Consider the following 19,638-nt stretch of genomic DNA (forward strand, 5'->3'; position numbering starts at 1 on the left):
AGGCCCATCTCATGTACAAATTGTACAGTGCAATGCAGTAGCCTAAATAGTGTAATCAGAGATTCTTTAAGTATATAGAGATATGCGAACATAGTAGGTTGCTATGGGCACCTAACATGACCAGGTTCCTGTCTGCCTAAAGGGGCGTGTCATAATACTCCTAGCATTGAATAGAACAGTCCTTAGGTCTGCCTAGGTCTGCCTATAGGGGGATCCCCCTCCCCCTTGCAATAATAGAACCCGGAAACAATGGAACAAACAATGGAACCTCTCTCTCTCTACTCTCTCTGGTGTAAAAGCTATGTAGTAGTTGTGGCTTACTGACATTATTCATTTAGCCTACCAGTAGTTATTTAAATAGGCCTAGGCTACATCACAAAAGCACTTGGTTTTGAAGTAATTGTGAATTGGGCAGAGTGCGCAAATCGACCAATCCCCTTTCTGCGCCCATCCAAAACGCAGGTGCAGGACAAAGGGACAGATAATCACAGAAACAAAAATGGCCGTGCATAGACATGTGCACACCCGTTGTGGTTTTTCTTATGGTTGAAAACAAATAAGTAAGAAAAAGCAAAACGGGAGCAAGTCTGCAAGACATTCAACTTTGATCAGTTTAGATTTTTTTTTCTTATATTTTTCATCGTTTGTCATTTATCAGTTTAGGCAACAATGATATCACAGTTTAAAACACCAGTTTTGAGGCAGGCTACATCATTAATTTATTCAATAGCCTATTTCTTTTATTACTGATGAGCAGAGACGACTGCTTAGGCTACTGCTTTGGCTATCAGAAAATAAATCCAGTGTCTTTTCTGTACGATGACCGGAGAATGGATGCCCGTTTGACAGCCGGCCGGAAGAGGTGAAGTCCACGCCGTGCAACTTGCTCTCACCTGCCGCAAAACAGAACGTTGTCGTGGAATGTGGCGCATGCGCAGATCAAAAATAGCATAAAGAAAAACACGGTTTTAAAGTGTTTCTTTCATGTTTCGGTCATTCTAAGACTGCCATTAAAACCAGTTCTTCATTGTGATTCCAACCATATGAGTTGTGTATCGCTGTGTTGTCTCACTGTCACACAACATTATTTCCCCCATTCATTCTTATATACCCCATCACTGACTAATCTCAAATAGTCAGTTTGAGGCGTAGCCAAGATGGCCGCCGAGTGATGGGACTTATGGGAACAGACTTTGATTATACTCTAATGTGGCATGATCATGTAAAGGTGTGTTGTCCCAAGCCATTTCAACATGCATAAACATTACCCGCTTCACTTTAACAATAGTGGCTCTTCTACGCTCACCCTTGATGTGTGTGCTGTTGTTGCATTAGAGGACATGCTAAGGGTCTCTGTATGTCTAAAGGTATACAGTAATTTTCTAATTACGTAATACATGGAGAAAATACTTAACAGAAACATTCATTGTGCCATGAAAAGAAACTTTATTTTAAAAAAGTCAAAAACACAAGTAATACATTTCTGAAGGATGTTCTGATGGGAGATGAGGACACCTTTCAGTGCAAAGCCTGGTCCACACATAGCACACTACTGAGGACCTTCTCCAGCATGGATTCTCTGGTGCCTGTTGAGATTATATTTCTGTCCAAATCCTTTTCCACATGTAGCACACTGGTATGGTCGTTCTCCAGTATGGATTCTCTGATGGGAAATGAGACAACGGTTTTGTGTGAAGCCTTTTCCACATGTAGCACACTGGTAAGGCCTTTCTCCAGTATGGCTTCTCTGATGGGTGATGAGGGCACCAATCTGTTTAAAGCTTTTTCCACATGTAAGGCCTTTCTCCAATGTGGGTTTTCTGGTGATAAGCCAAAGAGGCGAGTTGCGAAAAGGCTGCTCCGCATGTTCAACATTGGTATGGTTTATCTCCAGTATGGGTTCTCTGATGGGCGGTGAGGTTACCTATAGTTGTAAAGCCTTTCCCACATGTAGCACACTGGTAAGGCCTTTCTCCAGTATGGATCCTCTGATGGGAAATGAGATTACTGTTGTTAATGAAGGCTTTTCCACATGTAGCACACTGGTAAGGCCTTTCTCCAGTATGGATCCTCTGATGGGAAATGAGATTACTGTTGTTAATGAAGGCTTTTCCACATGTAGAACACTGGTAAGGCCTTTCTCCAGTATGGGTTCTCTGATGGGTTATAAGGTCACATTTCTGTTTAAAGCCTTTTCCACATGTAGTACACTGGTAAGGCCTTTCTCCAGTGTGGGTTTTCTGGTGATAAGTCAAAGAGGTGAGTTGTGAAAAGGCTGCTCCGCATGTTGAACATTGATATGGTTTGTTTCCAGTATGGATCCTCTGATGGGAAATGAGGCTGCCTTTCTGTGTAAAGCCTTTTCCACATGTAGCACACTGGTAAGGCCTTTCTCCAGTATGGGTTCTCTGATGCCTGTTGAGATGACCCTTATGTGTAAATCCTTTCCCACATGTGGCACATTTGAATGGGGTTCCTGGTGCATGGGTTCTCTGGTGCTGTTCTGCTTCGAACCTCTTTTCAGATGTGGCACACTGTTGATGGTCTGTGCTAGTAGAAGCTGTCTGGTGTTCATCTGATTATATAAGAGGAAGACATACAAACAAAAGAGATTTAATTCCATAAACGAATTACAGACAATATCATACATTTCATATAGTATACTGAACATATTCCTCAGGGGTCATAGCCTATATACTGTCATGTTAATCTTCGTAAAAGTAAATGAATGAGACGCACACAATATTTCTAGTATGATATGTATTAAAGGCAAAAGGTGATATTTAAAATGCTATATGACTCAAAACGTGTGCATATTCCTTTAGTGGATCTAACTTTTGTTAGTGAGAATATACACACCAAGCAATACACTGTTCAAAAGTTACACACACACCAGAGCAGACACACACACACACACACACACACACACACACACACACACACACACACACACACACACACACACACACACACACACACACACACACACACACACACACACACCAGAGCAGAGGCACACACATACCAACCTTATTGCTTTCCAATTATACAGCATGCCATTTAAAGAATGTTCTTCTTCTTTCATGTACGATATTCCAGTTTCATTCTCTTCCTCCTTTGTTCTGTACAAATACTCGGGGAGGAAAACAAAAATATCTTGTTCTTCTTCTTAAATCACCTTCACAGGTATTGCCTGTTGTGATGGAGTTGATCGCTGAGTTGTAGAAGTTCTCTCGTCACCACAACATTTTGTGACATGAGACTTCTCCCCTCCTTCAAGTTCATGGGATAAACATGGTTCTTCTTTGCAGATTGGTGTAGTACCTCTACAAGTACCACTATATTTGGTGTCTGTAGACAAATGCTCTGGTAAAAAGTCATAGATGTCCTCTCCCTTCATGGCATCCATGTTCATTGGGAATTGCGATGAGGCGCCTCTGAAGATTCCCATTCCTCCAGGTTCTGATAGTAAAAGGATCAGTTGTAGTTGTAGCCAGGAGAACTACTGTTTGCAGCTTCAGGACGATTCCTCTTTTTAGCCGAGTCCTCTGCAGTTCTGACCTGATGGTTCTGACCTGATGGTAATGATTCCTCTGTTCAGCTAAGTTTTCTGCAGTTGTAACCTGATGGTAGGGAGCCAGGAGCTTTATCCCCGGGCCACTAGTAGAGGTGGAACTGTAGACCACGCCCCTCATTAGATGACAAAAGGTATGCCCATCAAAGTTTAAATGGAAGAGCTGTAGACCACTCCCGTCGTTAGGTGACTAACGGGTCTCACCCATTAAGGTGCAAATGGGAGTCGTTGAGGTTTCAGGATCCAGAGAGTGATAACAGTTCTCATTTACCCTCTATCAAGGGGTACATTAATCCATTTGACTGCAGTAGTGGGGTCGTAATAGGCTCAGTCATTTCAAATTGGTGTTAAAGTTTGGTTTTCACTTCCAAGTTGAAGTTTAGGGCCTATAGAACAATTTGAGTTCGAGTGTCAAACACACAGATAATAAAATGGCCTGCGGGGGGCGCTCTAAAATATATAAACTGCTATAACCTTTGATTAGTTAAACCAAATTTAACATATGAGGTATGTATGGATTCAGCATGAAGAGGAGAAACAGATGAGCTAAGTATTTGGTTACCAGATTAAAGACACACTATGTAATAAACACACTTTTAGCCCATGGACCGCTAAATTCAGGCTTTTTTAAGATAAAGGGTGGAAATGCCCTCAAAGTTGCAATGAAACATAATTTATTGTTACAAGTTATTGTAAATAAAGCCTGGGTTATCACTTAACTTGATTTGTTCAGAATATACCTGAAGCACACAGATACTTAGGATACCTATACACAAATATGGCTGCATAAAGCCTATGTGATATTTAGCACCCAACTTGCAACTTTGAGTTTATGAATTTAGGATCATGAGTACCAGCTTTTTTCAATCAAGCCATCATTTTATTCACAACTTAAACACTTTATATCTGGAAGAAAGTAAATCAATAATAATAATAATGATGATGATGATGATGATGATAAATACTATGGGGAACATCATTTTTTCCTGCATTCAAAAAGCAAACAGAAGATCATAGGGCTAACATTTATCTAACAGATGCAAAAACAGTCAGTGGTCAGTCTTAGAAATTGCATGTGCACTTGCACAGACGTGTGCACTTTAACTCTGCCTTCATGCACTTGCACCGAGATCTGGCAGGTCTATTTGTATAAGTACTAGGCCTAGTACAGCTGCACTTCACCTCTAGTTGGAATACATCTTTGGCAACTGCATCTTTGGTAGTGCAGTCCAAATCTGGGAACTGTTAATTTGTTACCAGATCGGCAGGCATTTCTGGCAAATACGCTGGTTTTCATTCCTGTCAACTACGCTGGTAACAAATAGACAGTTCCCAGAGCAGATGATTGTGTCTACCATGTGTGAAATAGTCCTATAGTATTATTTAGTATGCTTGCCAAAGGCCTCTGCTTGCACCCAGCAAGCATACTAATTGTTCTCCAACAGTTTATGTAGTATGCTTGAGGGAAAGCATACTAATTGTCCATCAACAGTTTATTATTATTCTACATTTTTCCATTCACCTCGGCATATGGGAATCGCCATTCATTAGTACGGCGGCTTTGAATTGTTGCAGCGTTCGAGATAGAGACACGGTTCGAGTGCCAAAACGAACGGCTCGAAAAGGGCTCAGGGTGGTGTATTTTTCGCTAGCCTACCCCCTTTTATTCGTTCACCAGACTTGTTTTTCCTCAGTTTTCTCCCTCATTGAAATGAATAGTAGAATGGTCAAGATGATGTCACAAACTGTGGCAGTTGAAAGAGTGAAAGGTGACCTGTCCTGTGGTTTTTAACTAGGTATCAACTCTGAATACAAACTGTGTGAAGATCATAAGCCAACTCTTAAAAATGTTTCAAAGAGAGCAGTTTTAAAATCCCTATGATGTGACCCCATTCACTTACAAAAAAATGTGTGAACAGCTCAGCGCATATGCCTGAATATGTCCATTTTTTGACTGAACCATTTGGCCTAGAAAAGTGATGTCAGCTTTGACATGAAGAGCAGGGTTGTGCCATTTGTGTTTCGATATCATCTGACAACTGGCAAAACATTGTACAGCGTAAAAATAAGGCTGCACATATTACTCAGCTATTGATTACCAAACTGTCACCGTTAGAATCTTCTTAACACACACACACACACACACACACACACACACACACACATGCAGCCTTGTAGAACTTTACACCTCTGCTGTCACCTGGGCAACCGTGGCCTAATATGCTGCTGTGGCCACTCTATACAGTAAGTGGCAGTGGCCTACTGGGTAGGGTGTTGGTCTGTCAGAGGGTTGCAGGTTCGAAACCCACCCTTACCTCTCCCTACCCACCCATTGCTGAAAGGCACCTGAAGCATCTCCATACATGCACACACACACACACACACACACACACACACACACACACACACACACACACACACACACACACACACACACACACACACACACACACGCCTACCTCTCTCTCTCTCTCTCGCACAGAGAGAGACACCACACACACACACACACACACACACACACACACACACACACACACACACACACACACACACACACACACACACACACACACACACCTCTACTACGCCTATCTGAGCTTACACACACACATGTTTGTATGTGACAAATAAACTACTCTACTCTACTCTACTCTACATGCACAGAGATACAAATACACAAACACATACACACTCACACACACACCAATGTATGCACGAGCATGTGCACACACACACACACACACACACACACACACACACACACACACACACACACACACACACACACACACACACACACACACACACACACACACACACACACACACACACACAACAGCTCTGTGTGTGTGTGTGTGTGTGTGTGCATAAGCCGCAAGCATAGCATTGTCTCTCCGGAAATGCAGTCTTATTATTATTATTATTATTATTATTATTATTATTATTATTATTATTATTGATTTATTTTCTTCCAGATATAACGTTTTTTTGTGATTTATGTGTGAATGGAATATGGCTTGATTGAAACAAGTTGATACTTATGATCCTTAATTCATAAACTCAAAGTTGCGTCCTAAATATCACATAGGACGCATGTGATATGCAGCCATATTTGCGTATAGTATAGGTATCCTGGGTATCTTTGTGTTTCAGGGATATTCTTAACAAATCAAGTTGAATGATATCCCAGGCTTTATTTACAATAACTTGTAACAATAAATGATGTTTCATTGCAACTTGGAGGGCATTTCCACCCTTTATCTTACAAAAACCCTGAATTTTGCTGTCCATGGGCTAAAAGTGTGTTTATGACATAGTGTGTCTTTAATCCGGTAACCAAATACTTAGCTCACCAGCTCCTCCTCTTAATGCTGAATCCATGCATGCCTCATATGTTAAATTTGGTTAAACTAATAAAAAGTTATAGCAGTTTATATATTTTAGAGCGCCCCCCGCAGGCCATTTTGTTATCTGTGTGTTTGACACTCGGACTCAAATTGTTCTATAGACCCTAAAGTTCAACTTGGAAGTGAAAACCAAACTTTAACACCAATTTGAAATGACTGAGAAAAATTGCACATGCCTACGACCCCACTATAGGGGCTTTTGGCCCTGATTAATTGGCATACATTGGGGGAAGACATATAGTGCTTTAAAGTATGCGACTTAAATTTTCGACTTGAACATTCCGCTTCAACAGGCGTTCCAATGCATTTCAGCAAGTAGGAGGTCAGAAACATCCCATCTCCCACCCTTGTGGAAGGCACCAATATTCTTAAGATGGTTAACCTGCAACCTCACCTTTAAGTTCCATCTTTCACCCACGATCTCTGTTGCACATAGGGCGTCCAGCTGTCCGGACTTGTTTTTGCAATTGCTTGCTGAGCTGCGCGGTCACTTATCCAATCATCTCGACGCCTCGACACAAGTGCAAACGTAAACCTTTACGACTGCTCGTACCTAATCGGTTTGTTTGCTGGTGGCCATGTGGTTTGTTTGCCGTCCGTGGAAACTTCAGCCAGCCAATTGCCAACTGAGGGACAGCTGTTTTGAAAGTCTTCTCATGGACGAAGAGGTATGTGTTTTGGAAAAAATACTGATGTGAGTGCGTGTATTGGGCTACTTTAGTCTCCGATTTGTGTTTTGTGCATGTCGTGTTTTGCCAAATGGGATGCGGTATCGCTACTAGCATACGTTAATAACAGAACTAATATGCATCGGTTGTCGGCAGGCATATTCAAACTATCTCAGGCGACATCATTTTAAGCTATCTTCTTCGTGCGCAACGTAAGACAACCCATGCCGCAACATACTGTGTATTTTTCCCAATCCCATGTGTTCTAAGCAGACCAGCCAAAATGGCTAGAAGTTTTAAGTTATAACTGGCCAAACACGCTCATAATAGGCCTAATGGGACAAGTGGACATGACTAGGTTCTAGACCTCTAGCCAAACTGAAATCTCGCCAGCATTTTGGACAGATGGCTGATTCTAGCTTTGAGAACACCTATGAAATTGTGATGGTTGGCATTCATGAATCAGATGATGGGTTGTTGTACATTTGGTTTGAGTTATTTGTATAAAACCCTCGTGCATTTAGAACTGACCAACTTATGGACTAGTGGCACCACCCTCCGACCATAGCTCTGGTGTAGAGCTCTATTTCATAGGAATGCTGATTGCTGTATAGAATCATGAATCAACAACGAAATGCAATCCAAATAGAAATTTATTTTTCAAGCTGCAACATTTAATGAGGTTATTATTTCCATGTCAACATGGTTGACAGGTTTGTTTTGGCACATCCCAACATCAAATACAGGATGTAGGCCTAATGGACAGAAACAACAGATCACATGCATGACAGACAGCTGTGGACACATACACATATACACAGTGAACAGTGGTCAAGTCACATATGAAATTGCTAAAGTGCTTATTGAAGTGGAATGGTTATGTGCATACAAAATATCACATTATAGGCATGTCATAATTCAGAGCAGGTTCAAATGTCAGACCAGTCAGGCCAGTGGCTATGTGCTGTCTCTAAACCAGGATGTTCAGGTTCTCAAGATTCCATAAGGGGAGTAAAACGTCGATGTACTGGATGGAAGGGATCAGCTATGATCTATGACCATCGTGTCAGTAATACGTAGGATGCAGGTAGTTGGCTAAGTTTGGCTGTTAAAAAAAATCCTGCCTATTCCTTGGAATGTACTGAGTCGCAGAACCACTTTCCCTCCTTCAGTGTGCACAGCTGTATGGACAGACAGACATCACAGAATCAGTTGTTCATCCATTGATCATCCATTGTCTTGTCTTTTTTGCAGCAGTGGCTCCAGGTTGCTTGATGTGCCTACATGCTCCTCTGGATCCTCCTCGGTGTCCATAGGTATGTTGACAGCTGCATGAATATGGGGGAAACAAATTGGCATACCGTTTAGAATTTCCTAATGTTTCTGGTCTCTGTGTGAATTACAGTCTTTGGAAGTGATCAAGATTCCACGCCACCAGCCACAGCGATCATAATGTGATGGAAAACAGCACATGGCCTGGAATTTCTGAAGAAGTCCTATGCACTGCACTGAAGTACTGTTGTGGTATGTGGGCATTTTTACTTTGCATTGCTCTCTGCCTCATAGAGGAAATATCCATAGTGCATTATAAGTTCAAAAGATTCATCACCAACAGAAGGGTTTTGCTTTGTTATTAATGAGAAAGGCACCAGTGGCTATATATTTAGTGATGCCACAGATAACTTATTGAAAAGTTAATTACTGTACCACAGTACTATACTATCATGACTATACTATACTACACTATCATGACATTACACTGGGCCTTTAATGCAGAACTTGGTCATCACTTGCCATTCTGGTAACTGGAAATATCTAACGTTAATATCTAAGTTGTAGGGAATGTACTTGGTCAAGCCTCGTCTGTCCATCATGGTATTCAACATTGCCAGTTTTGGACTTGCCAGTTACTTGCAGTTCTTTGGCATTTCCTGATTTCAGACATCAACATTTTAACATGCATCACGTCTTTGACAATAAAAATCACAAAAAAAAATGTGACATGATTGTGACAGTCACATGGCTCAGGCCTCAGTCTGTCCTGCATACAGGTGAACCCTTCACACAAAATGTCCCCTATCTACTGCTCGACATAAGATGAATCTTTCCTCATTGTGGATGTGACCGCTGGATTTAATGCAATTTTTCCCATAAAGTAAGAATGGCTACATCTGGCCTCTTCTTTGCCATTGTGGGATTGTTGTGGTCTTCATGAAACAACTTCTGTCTTTTAAAATGTCAATTGCAGTGAGGTTTTATCCACCGTTCTGTTTTGTTACATTCCCTAATGATACCGGTTTGACCTTTTTGACCTGGGTAATATCAACCAAAACTACACGCTTTTGTTATTAACCCTTTACTCAAAGTATTATAAGACCACTGTTATTGAATGAAATGTTAATGTTGGACATTTGGGGGTTTGTTATTAACAGAGTATTGTTTTTTTTAGGAATGAAATTAAGTGCATTACCTGTTTTCCTCTGAACAGGGGTGACCTGCTGCCGGACAAGGATGAGGACAGCACCTGGAGTCAGACGTGTTCTTTGGCCTTTGAAGAGAAAACGACAACACTAATGTGGACTGTACTTTTATATTGTTACAGTAATAGTAAATTAATCACAAAGGAAAATAAAAACTTCTACTTGCTTAATGGCCTACAATATAAATACGTATGTGTCTGTTGTGCTTTAGCCTGCTTTTACCACCTCAGCGTTCATACAATAATGTACTTGTGTGATTAGTTAAGTTGGTGCATGTGTGTTTTTAAGGAGTTTCATTTGGTTTAGCATTCATGTATACATACTTTGAAATGCAGGTTTTCGGCCTGAAATGATCTTCACAGACCATGTAGTCGCCTTGTTTTGCTTCTTCAGCAGTCATATTGGGTGGCAGGTCTTGGGTGTGTCAAAGCCACTTTTCACGTCTGTGTTGATAGCAGTTCCAATACACAAGTTCTCATTTTGTTTGTACATAGGACATGATGACAAAAGTTGTAAAAAAAAAAAAAAACACGCACACAATAGGCCTAACTTATCTGAGTAACCAGTAGAGCTGTGTGTAGGCTACTTGTCTGACCATCAGCATACTCTGCATTTGGATGAAGTTTGTAGTGGGTCCTTGCTTGCAGTGTCTTTCAGTAACAACACAGTCTATCTAGGGCAGGCCCATCTCATGTACAAATTGTACAGTGCAATGCAGTAGCCTAAATAGTGTAATCAGAGATTCTTTAAGTATATAGAGATATGCGAACATAGTAGGTTGCTATGGGCACCTAACATGACCAGGTTCCTGTCTGCCTAAAGGGGCGTGTCATAATACTCCTAGCATTGAATAGAACAGTCCTTAGGTCTGCCTAGGTCTGCCTAGGTCTGCCTCCCCCCTCCTTGCAATTAATCTCAAATAGTCAGTTTGAGGCGTAGCCAAGATGGCCACCGAGTGATGGGACTTATGGGAACAGACTTTGATTATACTCTAATGTGGCATGATCATGTAAAGGTGAGCTATCCCAAGCCATTTCAACATACATAAACATTACCCACTTCACATTGAAAATAGTGGCTCTTCTAAACTCACCCTTGATGTGTGTGCTGCTGTTGCATTAGAGGACATGCTAAGGGCCTCTGTATGTCTAAAGGTGTATAGTAATTTTCTACTTACTTAATACATGGAGAAAATACTTCACAGAAACATTCATTGTGCCATGACAAGAAACTTTATTTTAAAAGTTGTCAAAAACACAAGTAATACATTTCTGAAGGATGTTCTGATGGGAGATGAGGACACCTTTCAGTGCAAAGCCTGGTCCACACATAGCACACTACTGAGGACCTTCTCCAGCATGGATTCTCTGGTGCCTGTTGAGATTATGTTTCTGTCCAAATCCTTTTCCACATGTAGCACACTGGTATGGTCGTTCTCCAGTATGGATCCTCTGATGGGAAATGAGACAACGGTTTTGTGTGAAGCCTTTTCCACATGTAGCACACTGGTAAGGCCTTTCTCCAGTATGGCTTCTCTGATGGGTGATGAGGGCACCAATCTGTTTAAAGCTTTTTCCACATGTAAGGCCTTTCTCCAATGTGGGTTTTCTGGTGATAAGCCAAAGAGGCGAGTTGCGAAAAGGCTGCTCCGCATGTTCAACATTGGTATGGTTTATCTCCAGTATGGATTCTCTGATGGATGGTGAGGTTACTTATAGTTGTAAAGCCTTTCCCACATGTAGCACACTGGTAAGGCCTTTCTCCAGTATGGATCCTCTGATGGGAAATGAGATTACTGTTGTTAATGAAGGCTTTTCCACATGTAGCACACTGGTAAGGCCTTTCTCCAGTATGGATCCTCTGATGGGAAATGAGATTACTGTTGTTAATGAAGGCTTTTCCACATGTAGCACACTGGTGAGGCCCTTCTCCAGTATGGATTCTCTGATGGGTGATAAGGTCGCATTTCTGTTTAAATCCTTTTCCACATGTAGTAGACTGTTAAGGCTTTTCTCCAGTGTGGGTTTTCTGGTGATAAGTCAAAGAGGTGAGTTGTGAAAAGGCTGCTCCGCATGTTGAACATTGATATGGTTTATCTCCAGTATGGATTCTCTGGTGGATGGTGAAGTTAGTTATATTTGTAAAGCCTTTCCCACATGTAGCACACTGATATGGTCGTCCTCTAGTATGGATCTTCTGATGGGAAATGAGATTATAGTTCTGTATGAAACCTTTCCCACATGTAGCACACTGGTAAGGCCTTTCTCCAGTATGGGTTCTCTGATGCCTGATGAGGTGACCTTTCTCTTTAAAGTCTTTTCCACACGTAGCACACTGGTATGGCCTTTCTCCAGTATGGGTTCTCTGATGCTTGTTGAGATCACCCTCATGTGTAAATCCTTTCCCACATGTGGCACATTTTAATGGGGTTCCTGGTGCATGGGTTCTCTGGTGCTGTTCTGCTTCGAACCTCTTTTCAGATGTGGCACACTGTTGATTGTCTGTGCTAGTAGAAGCTGTCTGGTGTTCATCTGATTATATAAGAGGAAGACATACAAACAAAAGAGATTTAATTCCATAAACGAATTACAGACAATATCATACATTTCATATAGTATACTGAACATATTCCTCAGGGGTCATAGCCTATATACTGTCATGTTAATCTTCGTAAAAGTAAATGAATGAGACGCACACAATATTTCTAGTATGATATGTATTAAAGGCAAAAGGTGATATTTAAAATGCTATATGACTCAAGCCGTGTGCATATTCTTTTAGTGGATATAACTTTTGTTAGTGAGAATATACACACCAAGCAATACACTGTTCAAAAGTGACACACACACCAGAGCAGACACACACACACACCAAAGCAGACACACACACACACACACACACACACACACACACACACACACACACACACACACACATACCAACCTTATTGCTTTCCAATTATACAGCATGCCATTTAAAGAATGTAAAAACAATTAATTGATTTTTTGGGGGGGGGATTTATTTGTAATAGGAACTTACCTATTAGGGCCATGTGTCCATTGCATTCCATTAGAGAATACTCTGTTTCTCTTTTCACGGCCATGGCTTCTTCTTTCATGTACGATGTGCCAGTTTCATTCTCTTCCTCCTTTGTTCTGTACAAATACTCGGGGAGGAAATCATAAATATCTTGTTCTTCTTCTTTAATCACCTTCACAGGTATTGCCTGTTGTGATGGAGTTGATGGCTGAGTTGTAGAAGTTCTCTCATCACCACAACATTTCGTGACATGAGACTTCTCCCCTCCTTCAAGTTCATGGGATAAACATGGTTCTTCTTTGCAGATTGGTGTAGTACCTCTACAAGTGCCACTATATTTGGTGTCTGTAGACAAATGCTCTGGTAAAAAGGCATAGATGTCCTCTTCCTTCATGGCATCCATGTTCAGTGCGAGTTGCGATGAGGCGCCTCTGAAGATTCTCATTCATCCAGGTTCTGATAGTAAAAGGATCAGTTGTAGTTGTAGCCAGGAGAACTACTGGTTGCAGCTTCAGGACGATTCTTCTTTTCAGCCAAGTCTTCAGCAGTTCTGACCTGATGGTAATGATTCCTCTTTTGAGCCAAGTCTCCTGCAGTTGTAACCTGATGTTAGGGAGCCAGGAGCTTTATCCCCGGGCCACTAGTAGAGGTGGAACTGTAGACCACGCCCCTCATTAGGTGACAAAAGGTATGCCCATCAAAGTTTAAATGGAAGAGCTGTAGACCACGCCCCTCATTAGGTGACAAAAGGTTTGCCCATCAAAGTTTAAATGGAAGAGCTGTAGACCACTCCCGTCGTTAGGTGACTAACGGGTCTCACCCATTAAGGTGCAAATGGGAGTCGTTGAGGCTTCAGGATCCAGAGAGTGATAACAGTTCTCATTTACACTCCACCAAGGGGTACATTCATCCATTTGACTGCAGGGGCTTTTGACCCTGATCAGTGGCGTAGCTAGAAAAGAAAATCTAGGTGTTCCCAAGAAAATACAGATGTTCCTTATTTATTTTATTTTTTCCAACTCAGAGTAAACACAGCACGTTTGCACGGATGGGCCTACTATCACGGTGTCATACTATTACGCATACTATTACGCATGAATCATGACTGGCAAACCCAACCTAACTTATTTGTTGCTATATTTGTGCTGCAACTGAATTCAAAGGGATGCATATTGGCTTTAAATATACGTCAATTATCTCATCAGAGTCCATTCCTCGGCGAGCTCCTTTTCAAACATTGACTGGAAGTGTTGCCAACCTGTTAATTCTTGAAAACACTTGCTGTAACGGTGGCTATGCTGCAGAGGCGATTCCTCTTTGAGTACAAGGGAGGCGCCGCCTCCTGTCCAAAATCACGGAGAATAGTATGTAAACTAATGCTTTACACAACTTAATAACATTGCTATTTCAGACCCAGCTCCATAGAAAATGCATGTGCTCAACTTAGAGATGAAACCAATCTGTTATAAGATCCCGAGGCTCGCACAAGTTTTTTTCCGCTCATGACAACGCAAGCGAGTCGAGTCTCAATGGACTTCAATGGCATGGGATTGTACGATTTTTCAATGGCATTGCTAAACGGTCATTGGCTATTGCCGTGAATTTTTTTTGATTTTGAGACTGAGCCTCACTGGGAGTGAATGGAGAAGAGAGAGGAGGGGGGAGGGACCGGAGACTGGAGCTCCGACTTGTGATTGGGTGAACCCCGTGTCAGTAGGCTACAGTAGTTGATTTCATTTCGAAATGCGGATATGTTATTAATTTGACTGAGAAGTTTCGTCGTGGTAACCAGTGGGGAAGCTATTCATTGCGGTGTACTCCAGTTTTGTGTACATATTCTTGTAAACCTAGTGACACTAGTGTTGTGAATAAAGTCTTAATAGTGGCATGTCCTTATCCTTTTTAATCTCCCAATTCAAAAGTTGAAGTTGCCTACTTTTCGTTAGGGCTAGCTTGCAAGAAAGCTAGAGAGCTATGCAAAATGCCAAGCATTGTGGATTAAATTCTGGCGAATTCCAGTCGTCCTTATGAGGAGAAAATGAACATCAAGGAGCAGAGCAGAGCACTGCCTAATATTGACTTGGTGAAAAAGGTAGGGAAGAACAACCGTTTCTTTTGAGCTTTCGTGGTGTCTTATCAACTGGTTAACTGCCAAGTCCCGTGAGTGGCGAGTCCTTGTTTCCTACTGTGTTGGCAATGTCTGGTAAATAATTAAAGATTTTGCGACCTCTAGTGGTAAGTTAAGCCGTGCACCCAGTAATGAACAAAGACAACGAAGGCAAACTAAATCACATCATTATGTGGCGGAGGTAGGCCTAATGATAATAATAATAATAATAAAAACATCTCCCTATGAATAGGCTACAAGGGGGATAATGATTAATGATTAACAAATTTGTTTCAACAAGAGTCCTTTAGTGTGTGAGGCCATATGTGGCTCAGGACCAATGTAAGATGTGTGTCAACCCCCCCCCCCCTTATTTTTGCGTTCTGGACATATTGTAATGAACAGCCTCCCCTGTTTGACAGACTACCAGCCGCCACTGCTCTGGTGTGTAGGGCTACAAAATATTATTAAGGAAATGTTGAAACTAGCAAACAGAAAACCAATCCACCAGTTGGGCTGCGTTTGAAACGTTATTTAGTGTTTAATTTATATCCCGAAATTGGGAAACAACAAGGACAGCCTCCAACACAGCCATTCTAGCTAGTAGCAGAAGTTTTCACAAACCCAAAAGGCCGACCGGTTTAACCAAAACAAAGGAGAAAAGAAAAGGATGGGAAGAGGGGTACAGACAGACAGGCTGGGCTGGCTGGAAGAGACGTGTGTGTGTGTGTGTGTGTGTGTGTGTGTGTGTGTGTGTGTGTGTGTGTGTGTGTGTGACGTGGGTAATCACGGTTAGCACGAGCAACAGTCAGCTTACCGGTTGTCCAGACAATCAGAAAGTAAAGGAAATGTCTTCACGGTACCTGACCTGTTCCGAGCGTCCCAGCGTCCCACAACTCCAAACGAAATACACAATTCACACTTGGTAGCAGTCCGAGTTGGTAGTTAGTCGGCGTGTTACTCTCTCCGCAACTAATGCTACTCCTCCACCAAGTAGAACACCGTTTACAGGCATCTCCATACTGGCATTCTTAATGCGAAATCTCCCCTGAAGATCATAATGTGATGTTGTTTAATCCATTTCGTGTTAGTTATGCTAGCGACTGGACTTCTTTATGGAGCGTTCATGCGGGGTATCAGCTGCATCAAAATCTTCAAACTTGTTTTTAAAACTACCGCGTCTGTACTGTCTGTGTCTGCGCGCGCGTTATCGTTCACACATGGTCTTCTCTATGGGATGTACTATATTTATTTTAGGAGCAACGTACGAATGAAACGGTTGAAATCCATACTCATCACCTACATGTGCGGCCTTTTTATCATTTCGTTTCCATAATAATTTCAGGCACATAACGCTCGCGCCCTCCGCAATTTAATATTGCACTCCAACCAACTGTATCGGGCGAAATCATTTAGCCATCCACTCACTGCTTCAGGGATGGCGAAAGCTTTCAGATCGCTCTGGCATTTAGGCACGTCTACAGAAGAGAGATCTGGGATCCCCAAGCTAACTGTATTTTGGTTCATCTATAGCTGCATCATCCTCTACTCGCGCAGACCCTTAGTGCTTCGTGCATCTTCGTTACACTTCGTGAATATACATCTGCGTGAGAATCAGGTTATCCTGTCGGATGGTATGGGTAATAAGGCTAACTGTGGGCCTGCTTTTTGAAGGGAGAACCTCTGCGATTCTGGAACCTGAAGTCTGTTGGGCCTAAAGCCGTGGCTTTTTAAAATAATTTCGATGAGAACTCTGTTTCATCGCAGCATATTTTAGAACCATCATGTTGCACCACTGACATAGCCTATTCAGTAGCCTATCGATGATGTGCGATTCTAAAGGTAGTTATTACGAAAGACTCCACTTGCCACCTTTCCGGGTGGTACTGCACTGACAGCGCCACTAGGTGCACTGCAGGCATAGGTCCACTGGTGAGTGGGGAGGCTGCATGTAAAACCTATGATTGGACTCCCGACGCTTGCGTTTACAATCGGTTGTCAAGTGACGGCAATTTATTTGAGGTGTTCCAGTTATGATAGTAGGTGTTCCCGGAACCCTCTGGAACACCTGTAGCTACGCCACTGACCCTGATTAATTGGCCAGAGATTTGAAATGCTGGGACTACATTGGGTGAAGACACATAGTGCGTTAAAATATGCAACTTAAATTTTCGACTCGAACATTCCGCTTCAACAGGCGTCCGAATTCATTTCAGTAAGTAGGAGATACGAAACATCCCATCTCCCACCCTTGAGGAATGCACCAATATTCTTAAGATGTTAAACCTGCAACCCCAACTTTAAGTACCCTCTGTCACCCACGATCTCTGTGGCTCAACTCCTGGAATGCAGACTGCTTCCGTTCTTTCTTGCGCCCTCTCTCCCACTCTCCTTCTCTCTCTACCCCACCCAGTTGTGGCTACCATTCCTCCAGATTAGACGCCAGTTGTGGCTACCATTCCTCCTGATTAGACGCCAGTTGTGGCTACCATTCCTCCTGATTAGACACCAGTTGTGGCTACCAGTAGCTATTTGGTGTTCAGTATCTATCGCCTAAGTATAATCATGGAACTGGGAGTATGGATAGGCTGAAGTTATTGCACCAAAAACACGGCGAATAGGTATAGTCATAAGCTTTATTGGTTTTTGCCTCATTGGAAAATGCCCAGCCTGAAAAATCATCCCAGTCCAACCCTGACCATATATATGTCCGAATGACCACGAGCAGTTATAGAATCCACAGTCCCCCCACCAAAACTCAGTTTAATAGCTTAGTGTTGGTGGGGGGACTGTGGATTCTACATCTGGTTGTGGTCGTTCAGACATAGCTATGGTTCTACCACTGCCATTGCTGTGTTGTTAACGTCACGATATGCTTCGATTTGGTCACAGTTCACGACTTGAACATTCCGCTTCAACAGGCGTTCCAAAGCATTTCAACCTAACCTAAAAGTACCCTCTGTCACCCACGATCTCTGTGGCTCAACTCCTGGAATGCAGACTGCTTCCGTTCTTTATCGCGCCCTCTCTCCCACTCTCCTTCTCTCTCTACCCCACCCAGTACAGTTGTGGCTACCATTCCTCCAGATTAGACACCAGTTGTGGCTACCATTCCTCCAGATTAGACGCCAGTTGTGGCTACCATTCCTCCAGATTAGACGCCAGTTGTGACTACCATTCCTCCTGATTAGACGCCAGTTGTGACTTCCATTGGCCTCGAATTAGGAGGAATGGTAGCCACTTCTGCCCTCCAACCGGTCACTTCTCCGTAAACACGATATTATGAGGAGAGGCAAGACACTGGCAGCCAATCACGTGCACTATTTTTCTGACCGTCAGCAGTTTGCAACAATTAGAGGTTGAGTTGTGCGCAGATAGTTTCGCGCAGTCAGGTTATAAACAAAGTTTAGAACCCATGCATTTCAACTTTGACGGGAGGCATTTCTCAAAGCCTATTGTGCGCACTTCCAAGTGCATCAGCCTAATTAGTCACGCCCAGTGATTGGATACTCTTTGGAGAACTCTACGGAGTCTCTAGTAGCGCATTCAGGCCGACTGAGAACCGTGCTGGAGCCCGTTCCCGCACCTTATCGCGAACCAGCCGTCGTGTTCATGCCACAGATCTTGGCGTTTGCGAACTGGAAAGTTGGATCGCAATGCGAACCGCAAAATACTACGTTTTTCTCCGCGAACCGTGACGACAGCTTGCTCGTCAGCAGGTTCATCCGGGTAACAGTCACGTACGGGAAAAGTTCAGAGCTCGGTATGAACCCGGGCGGTTCGCAGATAAACACTAAAGTGCTGAACATAACTGGTTCGGGCACCGACTCTAGCTCCGTTCTTGTCGACCTTAAAGCCCTATGGGTGTGACTAATAAAGAGTATCCAATCACTGTTGTATTGGATATGATGCTGTTGTCACCCTAGGCAGGGGGTGTCCTGATCCATTGGCAGGTTCTGCACCCTTCTCATTGGAATTATTTTAGGCAGGTGGGGGCCTGCCCACTCAAGACTTCCTTGGTAAAGTTGTAATTTCCACAATCAACTTCCCTATCAATGAAGAAAGATACCGTAGGTGTGCTAAACACGGCCTCAGTGACATCACCACCTTCATATAAACAATGGAAGCCATTATACTCTAATGTGGCATGATCATGTAAAGATGTGTTACCCCAAGCCATTTCAACATGCATAAACATTACCCGCTTCAAATTAACAATAGTGGCTCTTCTACGCTCACCCTTCATGTGTGTGCTGTTGTTGCATTAGAGGACATGCTAAGGATCTCTGTATGTCTAAAGGTATACAGGAATTTTCTAATTACTTAATACATGGAGAAAATACTTCACAGAAACATTAAAAGA

The 19,638-nt window shown here is 42.5% G+C and overlaps 1 protein-coding gene across 1 annotated transcript; it reads right to left on the reverse strand.

The window, feature by feature from the left end:
- Positions 1-1,422: 1,422 nt before the first annotated feature.
- Positions 1,423-13,716, reverse strand: LOC134452333 (zinc finger protein 239-like). Its single transcript, XM_063202685.1, has 2 exons — positions 13,169-13,716; positions 1,423-2,575 (listed from the first exon to the last, which is right to left on the reverse strand). Exons 1-2 carry the CDS (start codon positions 13,611-13,613, stop codon positions 1,869-1,871), a joined length of 1,152 nt encoding a protein of 383 aa, XP_063058755.1. The 5' UTR covers positions 13,614-13,716; the 3' UTR covers positions 1,423-1,868.
- Between the last annotated feature and the right edge of the window lie 5,922 nt (positions 13,717-19,638).

Source organism: Engraulis encrasicolus, chromosome 7 (genome assembly GCF_034702125.1).
Source record: "Engraulis encrasicolus isolate BLACKSEA-1 chromosome 7, IST_EnEncr_1.0, whole genome shotgun sequence".
NCBI classification, from domain to species: Eukaryota; Metazoa; Chordata; class Actinopteri; order Clupeiformes; family Engraulidae; genus Engraulis; species Engraulis encrasicolus.